Source organism: Charadrius vociferus, unplaced genomic scaffold, assembly GCF_000708025.1.
Source record: "Charadrius vociferus isolate BGI_N301 unplaced genomic scaffold, ASM70802v2 scaffold15, whole genome shotgun sequence".
In the NCBI taxonomy this organism is placed as follows: Eukaryota; Metazoa; Chordata; class Aves; order Charadriiformes; family Charadriidae; genus Charadrius; species Charadrius vociferus.
The window spans coordinates 4,060,418-4,083,929 of NW_009650064.1; the positions used below are offsets into that span (position 1 = coordinate 4,060,418).

General features: G+C 39.3%; 1 protein-coding gene across 1 annotated transcript in view; it reads left to right on the forward strand.

Annotated features, from left to right (window-relative positions):
* Positions 1-23,512, forward strand: part of RGS22 (regulator of G-protein signaling 22) — an 81,343-nt gene that overhangs the window by 5,060 nt on the left and 52,771 nt on the right. The window contains exons 3-11 of the mRNA XM_009891915.1: positions 2,312-2,374; positions 10,793-11,014; positions 14,820-14,905; positions 16,666-16,831; positions 17,141-17,316; positions 20,276-20,539; positions 20,654-20,902; positions 21,460-21,621; positions 22,552-22,732. Coding sequence (XP_009890217.1) covers positions 2,312-2,374; positions 10,793-11,014; positions 14,820-14,905; positions 16,666-16,831; positions 17,141-17,316; positions 20,276-20,539; positions 20,654-20,902; positions 21,460-21,621; positions 22,552-22,732 — 1,569 coding nt within the window. The remainder of the gene's footprint in view (positions 1-2,311; positions 2,375-10,792; positions 11,015-14,819; positions 14,906-16,665; positions 16,832-17,140; positions 17,317-20,275; positions 20,540-20,653; positions 20,903-21,459; positions 21,622-22,551; positions 22,733-23,512) is intronic.

Consider the following 23,512-nt stretch of genomic DNA (forward strand, 5'->3'; position numbering starts at 1 on the left):
CAGTTCAAGAGGGACAGGGAACTGCTGGAGAGAGTCCAGCGAAGGGCAACCAAGATGACTGAGGGATTGGAGCATCTCCGTTATGAGGAAAGGCTGAGAGAGCTGGGACTCTTTAGCCTGGAGAAGAGAAGGCTGAGGGGAGACCTTATTACTACTTACAAATATCTAAAGGCTGGGTTGAAGGAGGATGGAGCCACACTCTTCTCGGTGGTTCCCAGTGACAGGATGAGGGGCAATGGGTGCAAGCTGGAACATAGGAAGTTCCGTTCCAACACACAAAAAAACTTCTTTACAGTGAGGGTGACAGAGCACTGGCACAGGCTGCCCAGGGAGGTTGTGGAGTCTCCTTCTCTGGAGATTTTCAAAACCCGCCTGGATGCAGTCCTGAGTAACGTGCTCTGGGCAATCCTGCTTTAGCAGGGGAGTTGGATTAGATGATCTCTAGAGGTGCCTTCCAACTCTGAAAATTCTGTGATTCTGTGACCACAAAAACCCCTCCAAAACCCAGAGGAAAGTATATTGTGTATAGATGCAGTAAGATCAGTAAGCAGTAAAGCTTGCATTAATAAGATCATAAACATTTTATTGATTAATCAACCACTGTGTTTACATTTCTTGCTGTTATATGGGACTACAGAGAATTATATCCTTGGCAAATTAAAAACACATGTTACCTGCATAGTCTTAAAGAGCTTATTCAAAACAATTCATTTATTATTGGTTGAAGTATAAGTAATTTGAAACAATAAAATATTTACATGGGGTATTATCATGTCTAGCTGCCTTCACATTTGTCCTTAACAGTGTCAAAGCATTACCCAAACCAAAAGTGAGGTAGACTGCCGCTTGTGTCTAATGTCTTTTTTGGTTAGTTGTGTTAACACATGCTGAATTGAGATTTCTAGATCTGATTGATTGCCCAGCAACATTAGTGAGAAGATTTCCTGTTGACTTCAAAATACTTTGGGTTAGACCCTTCGGTGAATTCTGCTATTTAATCTGTTCCCTAACATCTCTAGGTCCATGGTACTGCAACTGCATTGGACCATGGGCCTATAATCCAAAAAAAGCACGATGCGTGTAATGCAGAAAGCCTTGCTTTCAGTATTCTCAGCATTTTCCAGGAATGCGCATGAGACAACTTGCCTGTCCTGTATCAGTCATAGCAGCAACCACAACTGCTAAGGAATAAAAGTCTGGACAAACAACATCGGGTCTGGTTCTGTCTTGTCATGCAGCACGCAGGGGCCTTCCTAAGTTCATATTAAAGCATATTAGCTAAGTACAAGCTGTCTTTGATTAGGTTAGACACTGTGGAGTTTGTATCAATATACTGCCTGCCTACAAGTGATACCACGTACACTGCATAACCTCTCTTTAACACACTGTTCCTCCCTAGCACATTTCAATGCTATGAACTTAAGAAAAAGAAAAAAGATCTGTGTCACAAGACCTTTGCTGCTATCAGCAAATACATTTAATTTAGGTGCATTCTCCTCGTGTTGCAAGGCAGAAGTAATAGAATATTCAAGAAACTGAAACTTTAAAATTCTTCACAAGTCTGCATTATACTGAAGACAGATTTCTGAAGACCAATGGAATAATGTTCTACTTTTACTTTGTGTTGAATTGAAGTGGGGGTGGTGGTGGTATTTAGTGCAGTGGAAGCAAGACTGGGATCCGTATTTATTGATTGGAAAATATCAAAAAGAAATTCATTTATATTCTACAGTTTTTGAGTCTTATTAACAGGATTTAAAATACAGGGGTCAGAAAGGGTACAAAACCATCTGCAGACGCAGTCTTCACTTCTGATGAGGTCAACAGGAAGCCTCCCAGTTCTGTCAGATTTTGAGTATGGCATATACTGCTTGCTTGGTAAACCAAATTAAAGATCTGTAAACTCCCTTTTATTCCAAGTGTGCCCTAAAACATCCCCAAGCAGCAGCGTGGGTACACAAGCAAGCTCTGGTGAACTGTTATACTCCCCTCCTTCCTAGATGCAAAAGAGAAAAGTATAACGTGGGGAATTTCTAGGCTGGTAGCTTATGCACATTGAAGCCATTTTATTTATGTAGGTTTTATGTGTAAATTTCTTGGCAAAGGATTTACCTTCATGTGTACAGTGATGTGCAATGGCTAGAATACAACAATGTTGCAATGATTATATTCTCAAAAGTGGGAAATACCATTTTGCAAAAGTTTGCATGTCCTATCTCATGGAAAAGTCATTGTTTGAGGCAACAGTGTGTTCAAACCATGTTAGCGCAAATTAGTACAAGCCTTGGTTTGTGGTTTTGTCTCTCTGTAGGAAGAATGCTTAGCCACAGATGATATGCTTGTGGACTACTTTAACGAATTTTTGAGTCTTCCGGTAAGTACCTTACAGAAATTCCTTGCAAAATACAAGAAACACCTTACTAAGATTAGTAACATTTTGCTTAGAACGTTTTGCATTTTACCACTGGGAAATTAAATGGCTTTTACAATATGTCTATTTTGATGGTAGCAACTTTTGTTGTTCAATGCTATTATGCATCAGGAAAAATAACACAGTATCTGGACTTCTGGAGACTGCTTTTCTCTTGCAAATTTACATATTTAAATCACAGTGCACCAAAATAATATGAAAAGGAAATGAAAGAGAGATGTAAATACTTTTTCAAAAAGCATAGAGAGTCCACTTTTATTCCAGTACCATGACATAACGACATAACAAATATTTGTCCTTTTACATTCTTCTGGCCATGCACTCAGTGACTAATAACTACTTTGCCTCAGGAAAGTGGGCCCCCCAGCCTATTTACCCCAGAGCTGCCCCACAGCCTGTCTCCCTCCCAAAGCACTGCAGCCCAACAGGCTGCACTATGAGATCATATACCCATTTCTGCATCTTGCTTGGTAGGAATCACCACCAGCATTAGGAAGGGGCAGAATATTTCTTGATGGTCCTTGGAGCTAACACTATGGTGCAGCCACTATTGAAATAAATTGTTATGATTCAGGCTTACCAAACTGAACTAGACATAGATGTTCTCTCTAAGCCACATCACAGATTCGTCTAGAAGTACACGTGATGGGAGCTGCAAAGCTAAGGATGGTAGAATGGGCCCCCCATGCCAAATTTTTATCTTAAAATAGAATCTGGATGCATTAACTCTATATCAGAGTGTGGGTTTTGAGCACAGCAGTGATACTGACTTCTGTCAGGAGCTCAGCCTTTACATGCTTTCACCACACTGCAGGATTCCTAAGAATAATTTTTAGAGAGCTAGGAAGACATAGATGGAAGAAAATGTGTGGTGAGAGGGACATGTTTTTTCCTCTTTCTTCCCCACCCCTCTCCACCCTCCCCCTTGCAGCTGCTCTCGGATATCTGCCTAAATCCAAGCCTAACTACATAGGTTTTAAACCCAGGCCTCCTTCCATGTGCCAGATTGTTCTTAGCACAGGAATACCATCCTCCATGCCTTTGCTGCTTATTTGGAAACTATGCTTCACGTTTTCCCCAAATCACGGAGGACAGAGCAGGTAAGAAGTTTGGCCTGCTTAGCCTCTGGGTCTCCCTGGACATGCACAGATTTCAGGACATCTATTAGAGGCCAAAATTCTCCTTGGCCTCAGAGGGCTCCTCAGCCCACACTCCTGGCGCAGCTCAGCAGCTCTGAACTGCAGCGATTGTCCAGGCACTCCTGACAGCTCTGGAATCCCACAGAACAGAGTTCACAGACAGTCCTGAGTAAACAATGTTTAACACTGCTAATCTTGGTAGGTGTCTATGATGACACATGGTCTCTCTTCTATATATTTACGTATCTTCACAAAAACAGACGCTCTACTAGCTATTTTTATCTTTAATGTTCTCATAACTGGTTTTATTTTCTCTTTGATCTTTTCCTGAGGATTTACTCTCTTCATGATTAAGTTCTATTACTGCCTTGAGTTCTGTGGTTTGAATACCTTATATTCCCAATTTCCCTCTCCTTCTCAGAAGGCTTCTACTAAAACACCGCAATGAAATTTCCATTGCTTTATTCTTGTTGTGCTTATACACTGTTGCCTGGGAACAGTATTACCCAGGTGTGCTAGTAGTTAGGCAACAAGTTAAACTGAAAATATTGTGTGACTTAATACAAGAAATCAGGGGTAGCATATGCTTATTTTAAGAGACTGCCTCTGTGTTGATTTATAATGCGTCACTAGTGTATGGAAAATTGTATCACTGGGGACTTGCTATAGCAGCAGCAGATATTTTTTTTTTTTTGCTTTGATTTACAGTATATCCTTTAAGTGATCCTGTTGTTATAATAATATTGAATACAATCTGACACAAATATCTAGGTAGTCCAAAGAACTACGTACTGTAATGAAGGATAGTTCGTACAGAAAATACTTCTGAAAGATAAAACAATACAAAAACCCTCCAAGGGCACATGTTGTCAGTATTACAGTGATTTCACAGTAGCAGAAACAAATTACATGACACACAAACGAGTTATACCTTCCTTAATAACTAATCTAAAATGAAAGATTTAAGAGAAACATTGGCCTGGATACATTTCCATTTCTAGCCTATCAGGCATCCCTAGAATTCTAATCTTTGATCCATGTATTTAAAACATCCAAGAACATGTTCATCCAGGAATGAAAATTCAGAAGTCAGAAATAGCCTTCCAGCTCAGGGTTGGAGGCCTCAATAAGAAAGCACAGTAATGTCAACTTGTTTCTCCTGCACTCTACAAGCTGCCTGCTACTTGTTCCACCCCAAGTCCGCGCTGGGGCCTTACCCCTCACTTTCCAGTTACCAGTGGAACAGGTCCTGATGAAGATACACTCCTCCTCTTTGCAACCTCGAGGAGTTGCACTAGAGACAAAAGAGCTGACTGCACCTCAGTTGAAGCATTTCAGTACATGGCACTCTTGGTGGCAAGTCCCTGGCTGTGGGTTTCCTTTGCAGTAGAAAGCTACCAAGTGACCACAATTTTATCAACTTCAGATTTGAAGACTACTTCTTTTGAAAGTCGTTCTCACTATAAAATCTCTCTGCTGAATAGTCTGGGATCCAGGATTTGATGCAGGTAATGATTCTGAAAATAATTAAAGCCCCAGTAATAAAGTTTGGGCCAATTAGTCTTTCTGAAAACAGAATGGTCCTGAAAACCTGGTGCTGTCAAGAGTAAAACCAGGCCTGATCTATGAGTAGCAGATGACGGAGAGGGCAGAAAGCAAAAAGCAATCCACTCTCCTGCACAGTTCAGGCCCCTCTCTGCTTTGAAGATGGCTGTGAGTAATTCAAGGCATCAATTCATGCTCATTAGTTTCCTCTTGTCTTTGCCAGGTGTGTGGAGGGAGGCAGCATGTGCAAATAGAACCTCCCTTTTACATCAATAAGGCCCTACGTGCATGTTATGTGGAGTCTTACCCAGAACTAAAACTTGCTTCATACCTTTGACATTCAATGAAGCAAAAGAAGCCCTCCTGACTTCTTTTCTTATTGATAGTGGGTTTAGTCAAAATGCTCTCCTTGCCTCCTCTCCCCTCCCCTCCCCTCCTCTCCTCTCCTCCTCATTAGACTGTTCTGTGATTGTGACTTGTGTCTTACTCATCAACAGAAGGGAAATCCTGGACTCATTAAAGTCAATGGGAGATTTGCCATTGACCACAACCAGTGTGAATTTTCCAGGCACTTCCTAGAGCTGCTCAAATTCTCTTTTGGTCTGAATTCTCACTAACATTTATTTATGATACACACATACCCATCTTAAGGAAGGTTTGGCAAAGCTCCAGGATGAGAACTCTATTCATTCCCACCCTTTCAGGGCCTTAACCTAAGAGGCGGCCAAACTGTGGTCATTTCTGTTTCTCTTGGGATCAAACTACATTACTTGGGGTGAGATGTGGTGAGTGTATTTACACATTTGTTAAGTGTATCTGAAGTTAAGTATATCTGAAAACTGTTAAGTCAGAGAACAGTGAGATTTATATGTCTGATATCCTGGCAACATGGTGATGGATGCTGTTTTGGTTTCTGTTTTGGGTGGACTGAGAGAAATTTGCCTTCCCTTCAGTTAAGTGTATAACTTTAGGTTTCAGAATTATGTATTCTATTTATTCTTCAGCTGAAACCGTATTCAATGTGCATTGGACAGCTAAGAAATGTCTTTGCTGTCAAAAATGTACATGCAATTGTTTATTTAATAGTATTGCTGTACCATAGTCTGAAAACAGCTTTTTGTTGTTTGCTTGGAGATTTTTTCTGAAGCTGAGAATACTACACTGAGTTACAGTGGTCATACTGGGTTTAAGGGGAGAATTACCTGTGAGAGAAAGAGTTTGCAAAGTCTGTAGGCTTCTTATTTGTTATTCTCAAATCCATGTTGATACTATTTATTGTGCTAAATTGATAATGTATGAATGCCAAGCTTCAAGACTCCTGCCAAAACGGATTTATTTTTTCTTAATATCTTGAGGTATAATTTGGCTGTGGAGATTTCACTCTCTATCTTCAAAAGATCAAAAATTGGCCCAAACTAGAGAGAGAACATACGGAAGAATGTGTTGATGCACTTAGTCTTTGGTTAGTGTATTTTACTTGTCTGTAAAAAGCCAACCACTTGCCAAATGTAGGGTAAGAAAGACATTTTTTATTATATTAGATTGGCATGGATAATTTTTTCCCCTTCCTTTTTAGTGTAGGCTATCATCCACTCCTTAACATAGGCATCTTCACTGAAGATATTCCTCATTATTGCAATGACCTAGTATATTGGTGGTGCCATAAACCTCTCTCATTATTGTCCTGTGAAACATTGTAGGATTTTACAGCACTTGGCTTCTGTGGGAAAGCTTTTATGGTTGCTACAGGGTATTGAACAGTTGGGATTTTTTGTGGCTTGTAATGTATGGGAATGGTTAGATTGTGTGTTTTGCTCCAAAGTTTTTCACATACTGAGAAGGAAATGGATTGACTGATCCTCTCTGTCCTGCACTGTAACTGGGAAAATGTTTCCGACAAATCAGTTTAATTTTGTGTGTGTGTGTCTCCATCTGATTTTTGTCATAACATTATCACTTTTATTTTTGTGGTGGGGCTGAGTTAAGAAGGCCAGAACTTAGCTCTTCTTTTATTATGCTTACAAAAACGTTCTGATTTATCATTCTAGTTTTCTTAAGAAAGCAAGTGAAATATGGTTCTCCAGAAAGGTTTTAACTATTCTAAAATGCTTTTATATGATAGTTTGATGAGATGCTCTATCTGGTAGAATTTAGAATTTGTGCAGAATCATAGATCACTCAGGCTGGAAGGGGCTTTTGGGAGGTCTGTAGTCTGGCTTCCTGCTCAAAGCAGGGTCAATGCTTTAGTGTTGAGACCAGGTTGCTTGGCACTTTGTCTGGTTGGTCTTGAAAACCTCCAACAACTGATTTCATAGTCTCTCTGGACAGCCTGTTCCAATACTAATCATCCCACAATTACCTTTTCTCTTATATCCAGTTGAGACCTCTACTGTTTCAGTGCATGACCATGGTCTTTTGTCCTCCCACCACGCACCTTTATGAAAAGCCTGGCTCTAACTTTTCAGTAACCTCCTTGTAAGTACTGTAAGACTGCTGCTATGTCCTCCCAGAACTGTCTGTTCTTCAGGCTAAATAAGCCCACTTTCCTCAGCCTCTTCTCACAGGGCAAGTGCTCCAGCCTCTGACATCTGAGTGGTCTTCTGCTCGACTTACTCAAATATATGAACAAATACTTATATACATGTACTGGGGACCCAAAACTGGATGTAGTCTTACTAGTGTCAAGTAAAGGGGATCTACTGGCTATTCTCTGACTGATACAAGAAGTATACATGCCTAACGTTCCTGGGGATAGGTAACTATATCTGCATCAGAAGCGTGACCAGCAGGTCAAGGCAGGTGACTCTTCTCCTCTACTCTGCTCTGGTGAGACCCTACCTGGAGTACTGCATCCAGCTCTGGAGCCCCCAACATAGGAGACATGGACCTGTTGGAGCGGGTCCAGAGGAGGGCCACAAAGATGATCAGAGGGCTGGAGCACCTCTCCTATGAGGACAGGCTCACAGAGTTGGGGTTGTTCAGCCTGGAGAAGAGAAGGCTCCAGGGAGGCCTTATTGCCAGTACCCAAAGGGGGGCTACAGGAAAGCTGGGGACAGACTTTTTACTAGGGCATGTAGCGACAGGGCAAGGAGGAACAGCTTCAAACTGGAAGAGGGGAGATTTAGATTAGATATTAGGAAGAAATTTTTCACTCTGAGGGTAGTAAGGCACTGGAACAGGTTGCCCAGAGAAACTGTGGAAGCTCCATCCCTGGAGGTGTTTAAGGCCAGGCTGGATGCGGCTTTGAGCAACCTAGTCTACTGGGAGGTGTCCCTGCCTACGGCAGGGGGGCCTGGGACCAAAAGGTTTTTCAAATCGCTTGCAACCTAAACCATTCAATGATTCTATGCTCTTGGCCCCAAACCCAAAACTTTAGACTAGAACCACCTTTTTCAGTCAAGTATGTAGTGTATGAAGTCTTAATCTTCTTATCCCATCAGTGTATGTTCTTTTGTTCCATTAGTAAATGTGTCTTATAAATGCTTTGTAGTCAGACTCCCAAAATTGCAATACACTTTACATTTTAAAAATTGTCACCAGCATCTGTTTCACTGTATTAAAATTGCCATATGTTTTCTGTTCAGTTAATTAGAATGTGTATTGAAAAACCTAGATCTAGAATAGGTTACAAAGGATTAAGTAAAAGTAGAAGTGTGTGATAAACTAATGTTGTCTTTGCTTAATTTTCAAGTTGAATAACACAGATTTAAAATAATCTGGTCACGGCTAGTCATGTAGCCCTATATTATGGAATTTGCACTTCTTAGTTTGCTTTCCTTCCACAAGCAAGAACATTTAAAATCCTGAGAGACTCAAGCACCTTGTTTCTTAGTGTATTTTCTTCTGTTTTCTTTTTAAAAACATGAAAAAAATAAATAAGGAAGACTATATTTGGAGGTTATTAAGGTTGCACAGTTAGTCACTTAAAAGCTGGTAGCAGCCCAAATTAGGTTTGAAAGTAAATGAAATGTACACACAGCGAATTGGGAGGGGGTCTACATGAAGTATAGAGAATTCTACTTACTACACATAAAAGCCTCTTTAAAATGCTGTTCAGTACATCTGGAGAAAAAGCACTAAAACTTGCAGAGTACCCTGGAGAAAATTAATGCCAAAAGAGGCACAAGGTGTCAGAGAACAAAAACCAAGCCATGATTTTCAACTGAAGTTTGGTAACTAATCAGACTAATGCAATTTGATGCATGGCTCTGAGCAGTGACAGTCTGATGTCATAGGCACTAATCGTACACTTAAAGCTCTCATATGCTACGTGCGTTGCCAGGCTGAGCCTCCACAGTGAGACATTATCGGATAAGTAGCAAATGTTGTAACCACATGTTGCAGCCACATGGTTCGATCCGGGGCATTGCTCTACATTGATCAACAAGGGGGCTTCAAATAGAAGCAACAAAATAGATGACACTGACATGGTTACTTTGGACTTATACAGGTGTGAAAGAGAATAAAATTGGTCTGTAATATATTTCTGTATTATATGTAGCATGTATTCAGCACACATAGTATGTATATGAATGATGTCCATGTGCGTATATATGTGATACATGAAAAAGTTCAAGGAAATGAAAAATACAGTGCTTGAAAAAATAAAATAATCTTAGTAAATGCAGAGGAATAACAACTGTACAAACACCAGGTGGGATCCTGTCTGGAATGAAGCCAAAAAGAATGTTGGCACTGGGTCTGGATAAGGCCAGGATTTTCTTCAGTTCTTAAATACAACATGCTGCCTTGTCCTCCAGCTCAGTGCGGAGATGCCTATATGCTCTGACTGTATATCATCTCATATTCATAAGTGTCTTGGGTATCCCCCATTACTTCTGTAAAATCCATCCATATTTCCCCTCTTCATTTCAAGTAAAAGAATTTGAAAGATAGTCTTTTAGAAGAGAAAGCAGGGAATTGCTTAATACCAGAGCTCAAAAGATGACAGATGGCTCTGTTTTAATTGTGTACACATGCAGTGTTTTTTTTTTGGAGTTGACAAAAGTTATAATTACATAGCTGAAGACGAAATTTGGTCTACCTCATGTGTTATACAGTATCTCACTGAACTAGTGACGTACAATAAAACTTACTACAGGCCATAGGTTTTGGTAGGTGTTTGACCTACAAGTAACAATCTGGTGAAAAGCCTTTCCTACATATGGAAATCTTTACATTCATCCTCCTCAAATGCATCTCACATTTAACAGGTCAGCTTCATTGCTAATCTTTTCAAGCCTTGATTTTTTTGTGGTAGTGAATGGGAGAGTAGTACTGGAGATCTGATCCCACAGGTAAGTAGCCTCCTGCAGAACGGTTACTAAAGTCACTGTGAATTGTATATTCTAGACATCTGTGTACTGCATCTATTATTTGCATGTGAAAAAGAATGGTCTGTGATCTAGAATGAGTTAAATTCTTGACAATTAAGCATAGCTTAGACAAAAAGTTGGGATGCTTTGGAAAGCTATACAGAGAAGAGACTAAAGAAAAAGAATGCCGAAAAATTACTATTCCGGGCCCTAAAGATGATAAACTACAGCAGGCAAGAGAAAGAAGCCTCAAAATACCAGCTTGCATTCTGTAGGATGCTTCTATACTATAAAAAGTAACTTTCTTAAATGAAAGAGGTCCCTTATTACAATGTTATAAACTTTCCAAACTTCTTTTGCAGACTTTTGCCCAGCCAATTAAGTTTAACTCTGACTTTGGGGTTTTTGAAGTAGTTAATGATGCCCCACAATGCCTGGAAAGCCAACTGAAAAAAATTCTACATGATCAGAAACCTCCAAACCCCATTTATGATGTTCTAAGGAAAGGAAAGAATGATGGGCAGTTCTCCAAAATGCGCAGCGCTTCTCCAGCCTTCAATATTGATCCAAATTACAACACTATGGTAAGCATCTTATAGCCCCTGAGTTTATATTTAGATCTTACTGTAGAGATACTGGCAGTAGTTATTGTTGTGTTTGGCTTGGTAGCTTGGGAAAAATGTTAATTTATGTTAGGAAAACATAATGATGGGCCAAATTATGCCCTGCAATGCACATGTGTCTACCAGACAAGTGAATGGAATTACACATGTACATCCTGTAGCACAAAATTTTGAAGATTCTGTAGGGCAGGATTCAGTTGTGTGGTCTGAATACTTTTTAATATTAAAAGAAAAAATATTATGACAACAGTTACTTTACTAGTGATCCCTGGAATGTGCAAATTGACTGAAACTAATGCATCTCAGTCTTTCCTTATTAATTAATTTCCTTGTGTGGCTATGAGCTCATCTGTGGTCTGGCAACACATAAGTCTCTCTTCCATTAATTCCCAAAGGACTTACATGGTTAGCATCAATTGAAATGGCCAGAGAAAATAATCTTTGGCAACAAGAAAGCTAAATTAATGGAAAGATAGGTTGGACTTTAGAAAAAAAAAATATCTTGTTTCAGACTTGCTCAGACACTATCAATGTTGGTATTCTTAACATGTTTACTTTCAGGGCTTTCTTCAGCATCAAATTAGGCAGGTTAAAATTAGGAACTGAAGCACCATATACACCTGAGAGACTACAAGACAGTATAATTAGTTGTGGGAGTTTACCTTTAAACAATAGCTTTGGAGATTAAAAAAATACTTCACTGGGATACTTGGTTTATTTCTTTCTTATTTACTTTGCATTGGTATGACTGATGTGACTTTAGTTTATTTCATTCAAGGCTAGTCTAAGGTCTTCCTACGTTTTTAGAGGCGGCTGCTCTAAATTATGTCATAGCTGGAAAGCTGAGAGAAAAGCAAGGAGTTATAACAGACTGATGCTTTGCCCAGTATAAGCTTAATGATTTTCAGAAAAGAAAACAGTTTTGAGAGAGGTCAAAAGGCAATGCTGTTTAACAAAATGATAGTAACGGGAGATTGCAATTCTCTGCATCTAAACTGGACAAATGCTACTACAGGACAAGGCTCACAGACGTCCCTACCATGTTAAATTATTATTTTCACAAGTACTTTGCTTGAGAGCACAAAAGCAGAAGAGCTATTCTTGATACCCTATTTGCTCTCAGGATTCAACCGAGGAAATGTGTGCTTGTAGAAGTGTGGGTAACGCTCTCTGGGATAACCTCACATCGTTGCAACACTGGATGGCCTTTCTTGGCAAATTCAAAGCCACTTCACTATTACTGACATCTTTCATGTGGTTTGGAGCAACAGGGCTCCTGTATTATTTAACAATGCATTTCTTTCTCTGGGCCATTTTCCATTGATGGGAAGCATTAAGGCTTTTTGAGGAGCAGCATGCCTCAGTACACTTTCTTCTCCTTTTGGGAGGAAAGGGTGATGTTTCTTCTTATTTTTGACTCCTCCTTTACTGGACAGGTAACTTAGATGCCTCATCCAGTTCAGCTTGGCATCTCAAGGCTGAGCTGGAACAAAAAGGTCTACAAAACAGCGTGCCAAAATTTGCTGCTGCAACTACACAAGGTGAAAGGAGTCAGCTTCGTTCATTGTACTACACTATGGGTGAACCAGAAGTCATCCCAAACCAACTGCATCAAATAGTTCAGTTCAAATCAAAATAGGATTTGATCTTTCAGGCATCGGGTGATGCAGCCTCCTTTGTTTTGACTGCTTTCTTCACACTGACTGAAGAGATTGACAGTTGCTTTGCATGTTACATTGCTACAAAAAGTCACCTTGAGTGGCCATCACACTAATGAAAATGAGCTACAATTGGAGAATCCTAGTAGACCTTTCAGGCTACAGCCTGAATTTAAACTCATCTTGCCTAAGAAATATACCCAGTGGTATTCTTCTGTGTTTTACTTCCCTCTCAGACTGTTACAAATTGACAGATAAGCAAAAGTTCTCTGCATGTGTGCATGCACACTTGCAAATTATTGATATGGAGGTAAGTATCTTCTTATCAATAGTCAAAATCAAGTTGGCATAAAATATGTTAAGAAAAAACCTTTGGAGTTGGGTAGAATTGATCACAACTATGGAAAGAAACTGGCTGGCATCCCACATACCTTACTTTAAAGAAACCCCAGTTCAGCAAAGCACTTAAGTATGTGTTTAACTTTAATCAAGGGAAGTTAAACACATGCTTAAACTTAAACACGTGCTAAAAGCTTTACTGGATTGGGTCCCAGCAAGGCCTAAGGCTGACTGGGTAAGGAAGATAACCAAGGTAACAAAACCCATCAGATTAAATGTAACATCTTTCTCTGGGGAAGGGGAAAGAGTAGAGGTTCTTCCTTTCTGATAGTATACATAATTTTGTGTACCAGCCATGTACAGACATGAACATGTTATGAATCATTCAGATAACAAACTGGGCTGAGAGTCAGTAAATACATAAATATTAAATGCCAAAATAAAGAGACAATCTTCTGTACTCCAAAAAAGCTTGTCAGTTACCAAAAGGAGGCATACACTGTGTGTTTGGGAGTAATTAGTCTCCATCTCCACAAATTACATTGTATGAGCCACTGCCAACATAAGCTTTCCATATTTTGAAATATTTTCTTCTCTCTAAATGAAACCACCCACTTTCTGAGTAATTCAGATTTTTTTAATCCCCTACAGATACATATGTGGCAGAAATAACCCTTTTCCCTAATGGAACATTAGCTCATGGAAAGAAAATTTGAAATGTAATCTACGTGAACTGACTATTTGATACAGCAAGTAGCATCCATCCTTGCCCAAACTTCACCTGTTTTTATGGACAAATGGAGTTACTGCATTTTTCCCAATCAGCAGCCTCACTGTCACTAAAAGGAAAAATGCAGCTCAGATAAATAAAACAGGTCATCCCCTAAAATTGGAAAAAGTACGCTCTTAAAAGAAAAAAGCAAGTTTAAAAGTGTGCCATGTGTCACTTCTAAGGGAAGCAGCTATGGATCACTGTGGCCCATAGTCAGAGCTTGCTCTCTGTGTACGATCCTAGGCATAGATTTTGGTTAGCTGGCTCTGTGTAGCTCAATGCTCAACACCTCCCTTTCACCCCCCAAGCCACTCATTGGAGCCACCTTGCTTTCTGCTTTGATGACACGCTGAGACTTAGATCACCTGAGCAGAAATTTGTTATGGGCCCAATTCATATCCCACTTAGGTTTCCACTGTAAGAGTTACCATGCGCTGTGTGGTTATGCAATGCTACAACATAAAAATGGGAAAGGTGATAACTGATTGGCTTTTTATTTGTTTGATTATTTTTTTTTAATATCCACAACTCTCCCATTCTGGCAGTACAATTTAATTTGCGAGTTCCTTACTCTTCAAATTCTTGAGCAAAAAAGTAATCGTGGTTATCTATAAAATGTGATAAAGTCAGAAAAATTAGCAGTTTCCCATTGCAGAAAAATTATGAGCATCTAATTTGCATTTGGAATTGTACCGTAAAAGCATGATTCATACACACATTATTTCTGAAGAAAAAACACCCATGCTTTGTTAAAAAAGTTGTGCTCTTATAGGTGAAATCAAATTTAGATCTTATTAGCTGTTAATAGGAAAGTGAATTAACTCAATTGTCCTAGAGCTATTAAGGTAAAACTGGATAACAAAGGTGATGTTAATTGTTATATTTGTCTTCCTGAGACAATGCTTCTGTAGAAGGGGGATGGAGAGAATCAGTTACATGGCAAACAAAACAAGAAAGTCAAGAATACTGCAAATCTTTGGCATTTCTTTTTTAATAGTGTCTTGATCGAGAACAAGCAATGCAGTGGATTAAGAAAGAAAGACTTCCAGCATTTCTAGAAAGCGACTGTTACTTTGAATACAGGTATTGCAATCTTATATGCTGTCTCTCAGTTTTAAATCTGTTCATTTTTCTCTTCTGTTTAATTCACCTTGACAGTACCCTTAATATGTTTCCTCGCACCTCTAGTCCTGTTTGTTTAATTTTAGCATTTTAGTGACCTGGAAAAAGTAAGATCAGTGACTTCTTTCACCTATCGTTCTGTAGTTTTCCTTGATCATGAATTACATACTATATTATACCATTACAAAGAAAGTAAGAGTGGGATTTATTGATTTCTGAATCTTTGTTCCACAGAGATATGGTAGCAATGCATCTCTCTAATCAATATGGAGTCCATATAAGTAGAAGATATGAATCCATGAAATCTATTTGGAAAAAACATCCAGTCCTTTTTATTTCAATTATTAGTTTTGTATCTTTGGGCCCACTGTCAGACTTCCTTTTGCAAGGTTCTCTGTGGGATGCTGTGGCATAGTTGGATGAATTACTGTTATACACTTGCTATATTTTTCCAGATGTCCTTCCTCTACATCCCTTAAGGTTGTGTCTAGATGCTGATAACTGTAGTGTGGTTTATGGGTCATAAAAGGAGAGGTAGCCTGGCATTAGGGTTCACAAAACTCATGTTTGCTGATTGTAATGACAGCCTAGTTACTGGGGTATAGACTTCTACATGAAAATTTTCAAAATATTTTTAACTTTCAATATCCTGAAGACTGCACATAAATTCAAGGGGAAAACTGTGCAAAGAATAAGCAAACCATGAAAGAGTGCTCCGTTTTATTTTTAGTAGCATCCTGCTTTACAGGTATCTGGTCTGGGCGTTGTGAAACACTAAAAAATTGATCCTCTGCTATAGCAAAGTATTTCCTTGATCAAGCAGTGTTACCTAAGAGAATTACACAAAACTAGCTAAGCATGTGCCTAATTTCCATTGTTATCTGTGTTTTAAGTTGCTTTCCTGAATTAAGATCAAGAAAAGCTGAGATGCTAAAAGGGAAACCTGCGTTTAAAGATGAAGAATCCTAGAATGAAATCCTATTTGCCCTCAAGTAGTGGGGACGAACAAAACTGGGCATTCAGCTCACAGCCATAGGCTGCTTCTTGCCTTGGTTGGTTTTGTACTGCTTTCTAACTTTGTTAAGTTTTGTCCCAGTTCTTGAGCACAGAGCATTCTCGTTATCGTCATGTGGTTCTAAGATTGCCTTTCCTGAACATCACAAGGTTCACACTAACATAAGGTAGCACTGGAGTGCTTTTCAGTACTATGAAGTCCTCATACAGCAGCCAGCTGAACATGGTAGCACCAACTGCTTTGTTATCATCTGAAAGTTCAATTAGTGTGATCACTGCTGTGGCACTGCTGCTGGAAGATTGCTTGTCTCAGGACCAGGAACTGTAGCGTCTGGTAGTGACACAGGGCTTCTGCAATCTGGGAGAACAGTTCCATTTTAGCAAACAAAATGTTCAAGGGCTTCTTGGCAGGACTTGGGGCTGCTTAGATAGATGCAAGATCATCCTGACAGAAATCAATTTTACTGGTAAAGCTTGATAATGCAAAGCAGGCCACCAACTGTAAAGCTGGCAGACTATGGAATGGCAGTACTGGTGTTTATATATGCGACAGCAGGTGAGGGGTGAAATAAAAAAGCAGATGATGAAGTTCCTTGTGGCAATTTATTTTCAGAGTGATCATGGTTTTTATTGCTCATTCTAGTGAAGAATCAACTGTTTCTCTGACTAAAAGCTAAAATTAATGATTTCTTGTCGTTTAATTTCAGGCTAGCTAAATTGATATCACAGGTAGAATGGAGCAAGACTGGCATTAATTTCATTGTAGATAGTGACTATTATCCCTGGATAAAGAAGAGAGACCCAAGTTCTCCCTCTCGTGAGGAAGATGACACTTCATTGACTATGAAGAAGTTCTACATATCGCTTGGTCAGGTAAAATAAAAATGTTTAGTGGGTGTAACATCAAGCTAGATTGAATGCATTGGGTTAAATTATTGTAACTGAGGTCACAACCTAATTGGACAACTGATTTTCTGAATATCCTGTCTTTTCAAAGCTCTTTGTACTTTAGAAAAAGGTTGATGAGTTGTAATACAGCTTAAACAGAACTGGGGACTATCGTTATAGAAATCTATACAAATGGACTTGCACAAAATGACCACAGACAGTAAGCCCTCTGCTCTCAGAAATACTGCAATAAACAGAGAAATTTGAATTACTCTATGACATTTCTTTTCCTAGGCTACGGTTTCTCAGACAAAGGATTGGTTTACATTAGCAAAACAAAGTGAATCCATGAAAACTACAGATTCACTTATGCATCCTGTGGCTTCTAGTCAAATTCAAGATATTCAGTGTTTACCTGGGCAGCATGAAAGAAACGATTCATTAATTGAAAAAGATAGCCTTCTGGGTAAGTAACAGGGGCTCAGCCATAGTAACACAAGTCTGACTCGGTGGAAAGTGTTTCAAGGAATTGCTGTTAACTCCACTTATTGGCATGATATCTTAGGCTTCAGGTGGGGATTTGTTTCTTTCCGTAGTCACAACTCTAAATTAAAATTTGAGCTTGTAGCCAAGTAATTTTGTGATGATAGAAGTTTTGCTTCTTACATATTTCTGTCTCATAGATGCCTGCAATTTTCAGATGAGGAGCTTTTTTTTCATTTGATATGTTTTGAAAAACTTTTTTGTCTGGATTCTTTGGGTATTTGATAATGTATGATTTGTGTTGCAGCCATCTTCTTAGGGTATTTATGATGGGTACTTAAGGGCCTTTTGGCTGTCAATTTTTATGAATCTTATAGAACATTATCGTTTGTGACACTCTATCTGTTAAATTTAACTGAAATTTTTCATCAGGTTTCAAAGGTATTAGGAGAGAACATACTGGCACACATATGGACATACCTGATTGCATAGCCCTGCTTCTGCTCTGTAGGCAGTAGCAAGATGAACAGAGAAATCTCAAGCTCATATGTTTCAAGTTCTCTCTCTCCTATTCTCAGAGGAAAAAGCAGCCATTCCATTTTGAGACTTGTACTGCTGGGACCTCGGAGTCCAATGGCTGAGTGGAAAATTGGAAGACATGTTAAGTCCAGAATTCTCTCGTCTTTGCCATGAGGATCACCCCAGGAAATATACTGCTTATTCACAGATTATTAATGAAGTTATCCAAGTTGCACTTGTTTGCAGGTCATGACTCAACCAGTAATTTTTGGAGTGCTTTGAGCAGAGAGGTCACAAGTGCACCAATCTTGACGAGCATCATAATGCAGCATCGCTCTGTATTGCAGTGGGATGGGTATAGGCCTATGGAAAGCCTCTCAGTCTCTTCTTTTGCTGTCGTTGTCCTGCAGTCAGCAGCATTTTGCCTCAATAAACATTTCACATCTTCTCACTGAAAACTTTATTTTATAACATAGGCCTTCATTTTACATGTGCTTATTATTCTTCTTTATGGTTATTTCATGGGAAATCCACCATTCTTCCAGTCAGAAAACTTTTTTTTAGACACAGCATTCACTTGGTGTAGGGGGTCAGGCACTGGAAGCAATAAAGGATATCAGCTAAGTTTCTCAGAGCCAGACTGCAATTAGAAAGAGTTCAATAGCTGAAGGTATTTGCTTGGACACTCCAGTTTGAATTCCTTGCTCACTGATTCAGTTTGATCAGGGTTATCAGTTAATGTCTTGAGCAAAACCCTGAGCCACTTGGCTTTTGATTACTCAAGAGCTGTGTATCTCTCTTCCTAATTCCTTCAGGTCCTCTGAAATCATTCTTCATGTTTCATTTTCACAGAACTGTGTTGAGAAGCTATATAATTTTTCTTTGTCAAGTGAAAACTTTTGAAATATTTAGAAATAAGAAAAGATATAGCACAATATATTGACATTAATATAAAAATATGTACTTACACATGAAATTCTGTAAGTGCAGAGCAGGGAATCCTTATGCCATGTTCTTAATCCAAGTGTGTCTGTGACAGTGGCCAGCACTGGTTAGACGTGGCTTATTTTCAGAGGAAGACGGAAGGAATGTCTAACTGCCATTGCCATTTATTGACTAGGCCACCATAGAGGGTTACACAGGCTGATAATATTGCAAATGTGAATTTAGTGGATCTGAGAGATTCATCACTTTTCTATCACAGCCTGATGTAATGCATGTCCTTAGTGGCTGTAGCAGTCTCCTCGATGACAATGTTTTGCCTTAGTGATACAATAGAGTATGAAAGCCTACATCCTAGCTTTAGGGAAATACAGAAAATTCAGTTTATTCTACTGTTTAAACACTGGATTGATATGAAGATATTGTAGAGCCACAATTGAATTCTGACTTCGTTTCTTCTTACTTTCACTTAGATTCTGCTGCTGTTCACAGTATCTGTAGTTATTCTGCTCAGTTTTATGGGACTCACTTGTACATTGCCAGCAGCATTAGCCTAGTTAAGCAGTATGTATAGTCAAGGTCATCTTTGCTAACATGCTCCAGAAGTACTGCATTGCTAAAAGTCTGGCACAGGTAGAAAAGACATTCGAGCAAGTTAAAGCAGTAAGTTTCTTTCTCACCAGGCCGGGATGGCAGGGCACCCTTAACAGCATGGGGATGATGAGTTGGGTAAAAGGTCTTAAGTAGAGAAGAGTGGACAAAAAAAATAGGGCTGGTCACTGTTCTGAACTTGCTAGTTATGAAACTTGTCTGAATGGAAAGGACCCATTTCTGGGTGGCAGACTAGACTGCAGGATTGTTAAATGTTTCCAGAGCCCTTGACATAATAATTTGTTTTGTCATCCTTCTATGTATGTCAAGATTTTACCCAACTGACAGAGACTTGTTTGACATCTTAGTCTTTTGCAACAATCAACATAAATAGACAAAGAATTATCACTTCCTAGCTTCCTCATGCCTGAACAAAACCCAGCCCTGCTACATACTGTGACTTTGATCAAGCCATGATCAAATGCTCAGGAAGAAACCAGGCCTTGCAGCTCAACAAGGTGGTTTAACAAGTGCTGAGGAGCTGGGATGCTCAGCTGAGTAAACAAGACAACTGGCTCCAGAGGGACTTGTTCCTGAACCCTGCTGCTCTGCTGGAATTCAACAGGGAATGAGTTTCTGAGTCATGGGGCTGAGTTTCTAGCCAGATAGCAATGGCAGCAGCACCACTGCTATTCCCTGCTCTGCAGCATGACATGGTCTGATTGTTCTGCAGCGGCACAATGTAAATATGTTGCATTTTTTAACTTGGAAATGTTGACATGCAAGAGAACAGCCCTGAATCAAAAGGGTGTTCAAAGATCTTTTCTTATTTAATACAGAAGCAGATTCCCTATCTAAGGAATACCACCAACGGAGTTTCCTTTCCCCTTCAAGGACAGCATCAGCAAAAGCTGATATTATCAGGGAGGGATCCAGAGAGGCTGAGGAGGGTTCTTCTGTGGCCATTGCTGAACCTCATTCCCACACTCAGTTAAGAGCATATCTAGACCTGAAATGGGACAGCGCAGCAAAAGAAGAAAATGGACAGGAAAGCACAACTTTTCAAACACCACAAAAACTCATACCAGCTTATACTCAATTTGTAATGAAGGAACCCATTTCAGAACTGACCCACCAGCCACCTGCTGACATGGAGAGTGATGTGGATTTCCATAAACAACCCGAAGTGTTTATACGTGCGTTAGCAGATAATGAATTTGCCCATGGTACTGCAGAATCACTCTTTTCCCAAAGTTCTTCTCCATTTACTGTCTTGGACTCCAAGGGAGATGTAAGAGAACGAGATACTGAAGAAGTAAGCTTAAGATCAAGTTCTGAAAGTGATGGCGCAGACAGTAGGGCTGCCTGGTGTATTAGTCACAGGACTTATGACACTGGCAACAGACATGAGTTTGAAAGGTTCAAGAAGTTCATTAAAGGAACACTTGGGGAGAGGTACTGGTGGCTCTGGATGGATATTGAAAGACTAAAGGCTCTTAAGGACACTACAAGGCAGCAAAGGTACTTCCCATTATTTAACAGTTATTCCCATTATTTTAATACTTCTAACCTAGCTAGATTAATGCAGGTTTTGAGATTTCAGAATAAATTGTAGTGTTTGAACAGAACAGACAGAATTAATCCTGAGTGTCCTGACAAGATAAGTCAGGAATGATTCTGATGAAGCTGATAAAACTGTTTTTGGTGAGTCACGTTTACAAAGCTTACATGAAATCAGAATTGCCTTAACATTAAGGCTTTGTTAGAAAGAGATTTGGAAAACACATGGCAACAGTAATTATAAAAAGAATAAAAGAACTTAAATTCACAAGTAGGACATTCAGTATGACAAACTGCTTTAGTGAAAGGCTCTGCTGGATTCAGATTGTCTGTTCTAAGGCACATTACATTCTATCTTATTTACAACCTGTCTCTAATTTGTGGAAAAGTTGTTTTGGCTTCTGCCACTTGCAATTAAAAACATGTTGCATGACAGCAGTTTAACCAGTAGGATGAACTGTACTTAGTTCTGTATAGCATCTGATACATGCTTATGTGACTATTTTTGTTGACTCAAGGCAACTCAGTAAGATGAAAAAACTCTATCTGCTGAGCAACGGCGACTATTTCCTCAGTTCAGAAGTCTTACTCAGACTTGATCTACTGCATGGAGATCAGTGGAATATAAGGCATTTAAGACGGATTCAGCCTGAAGTAGTGAAACCTCTACTTCTTTACTGGTATGGAAAAATGAACGTGAACTAAGATTGTTGTTTAACAAATTTCCCTTTTCTTTGATAAGCCTGTTAGGTTTATTTCATCTCACTTATCCCATTGCAATTATGGGAAGCAGTGTCATCATAAATACTAGCAGATGTTGCCTCTGAATTTTCAGTTGAGCATAAACTACACTGCAATCTGCTGAGAAGTCAGGTAGATCTGCCTTACTGAGCCCTTGTTATTTTACTGCCAGAGCATCTGAGCTACTTTGTGTATAGCTGCCTTGGATACCATTCAACTAAACTTCAGGCTTCAGGGTACAGAAATCCCTTCTGGCACAGAAGGTTAATTCTGTCCTAACCTATTCCCTATATTGCCCTTCTCAAGTTTCTGAGGATGCTCTGTGTATACATCTGTGTGGAATTTGACCCTGAGACTTTACTGTTCAATGTCTGTCATGCAAAATGCCTTTTACATATTGACAGCTTAAGCAAGGATAGAAATTCTAACCTGTTTCCAAAACACAAGCTAAATTTTTGAAGGTTTCTCCTCCCCAAGGGGGATCAACAAATTGCAGGTATAAAAAAATACCTGTGATTGTGAACTTTGCTGTGGAACCTCATGAGAGTTGTGGTGCGTGTCCTGTGACCTACAATCCTTTTCTGTTCTTTGCTGTAGGATGGATGGACCATATTCTACTGCAAACTCATACAAAGGCAACTATATAACGGTGCAGAATTTGCATTCTAAGTTTATTCATGTGTCTCTTGGTTTTAGATTTGGAAGAGTTTCTAAACATATCTTTAACACTGACTGATTTTTAATTCTAGGTGCATATAGCACCATGTCTTAATACAGTAAACACCATCATGGGAAAAAAGAAAAAAGCCAAATAGCCTGATACTTCATATTTTGGGAAAGTTCTACTTATTAGTTTTTTTTTTCCCTAGGGGTCCCAGATTTTGTGTGACTCATTCAACAGCAATAGAAACTGCCAGTGCAAAACTGAAGCTCTGGCACACATGCCAAGAGAGACCAAGGGTGGACATTGATCCTTTTCCACAAATGGTATCATTGCTACCATTGACACCTAAGTCTTGCAAGCCCAGGATACACCCTTCCCTTCCTCAGGTAGGTAGGATCACAACATTGAAAAACAAAGCCTTGTCCCATCAAAAATAATGATAAAACTTGAATTCAGTAGAACATGAATATGGTACTTAGTTGTTAGGAAGTCAAGATTTAGCAAGCTGGTCTGTTGCAGATGGTTATGTATAAAAATGAAAAAAAAATTACTATACCTTATGCGACAAGTTGCTAGAAATTGAGCCAAATTATCTTCTCAGTTACATCCTGGCTATTTCGTAAGTCTTTGGGATAGACATTTTAGCTCAAAATTCTCAGAACTGCAAAATTAAGGATCTAGCAGTGTTGATTCTGCCCTTCAACTATCCTTTGCTTAATCCAGAGTAATTCTTAAAATTTCACTGCAGTTACCCTGAATCTACTTGTCATGTTTGTAAAAAGGGCAGAGTTCTGTTCATTTTCAATCAGCTACATGTGATTTTTTGCTGTCTAGAGGGCCATGAGCCACACAACACAGACCTTTTCACAGCTTGTAGCTTGCCAATCAGTTTTGACTCTTTTCTTCCTTGAAAGCCAGAATTTGAGAGGTAACTGCACTGAAAGCTGCAGGTTTTCAGCAATACAGTGTTAAGCTTCAGGACAGAAGGTACTTAGAGAATGTGAATCGAGACTGTGGTTCCAGTATCAAGAACTGGATGGTCTATGCCACAGATCTGTTCAGACACACCTCTGGTTACTTTGAGTTGGATAGTTTCAGAGTACAATTATATTTTTTAAAAAGCTAATTCATGGAGATAAGGGAGGAAAAACAGTGGGACAGATTTC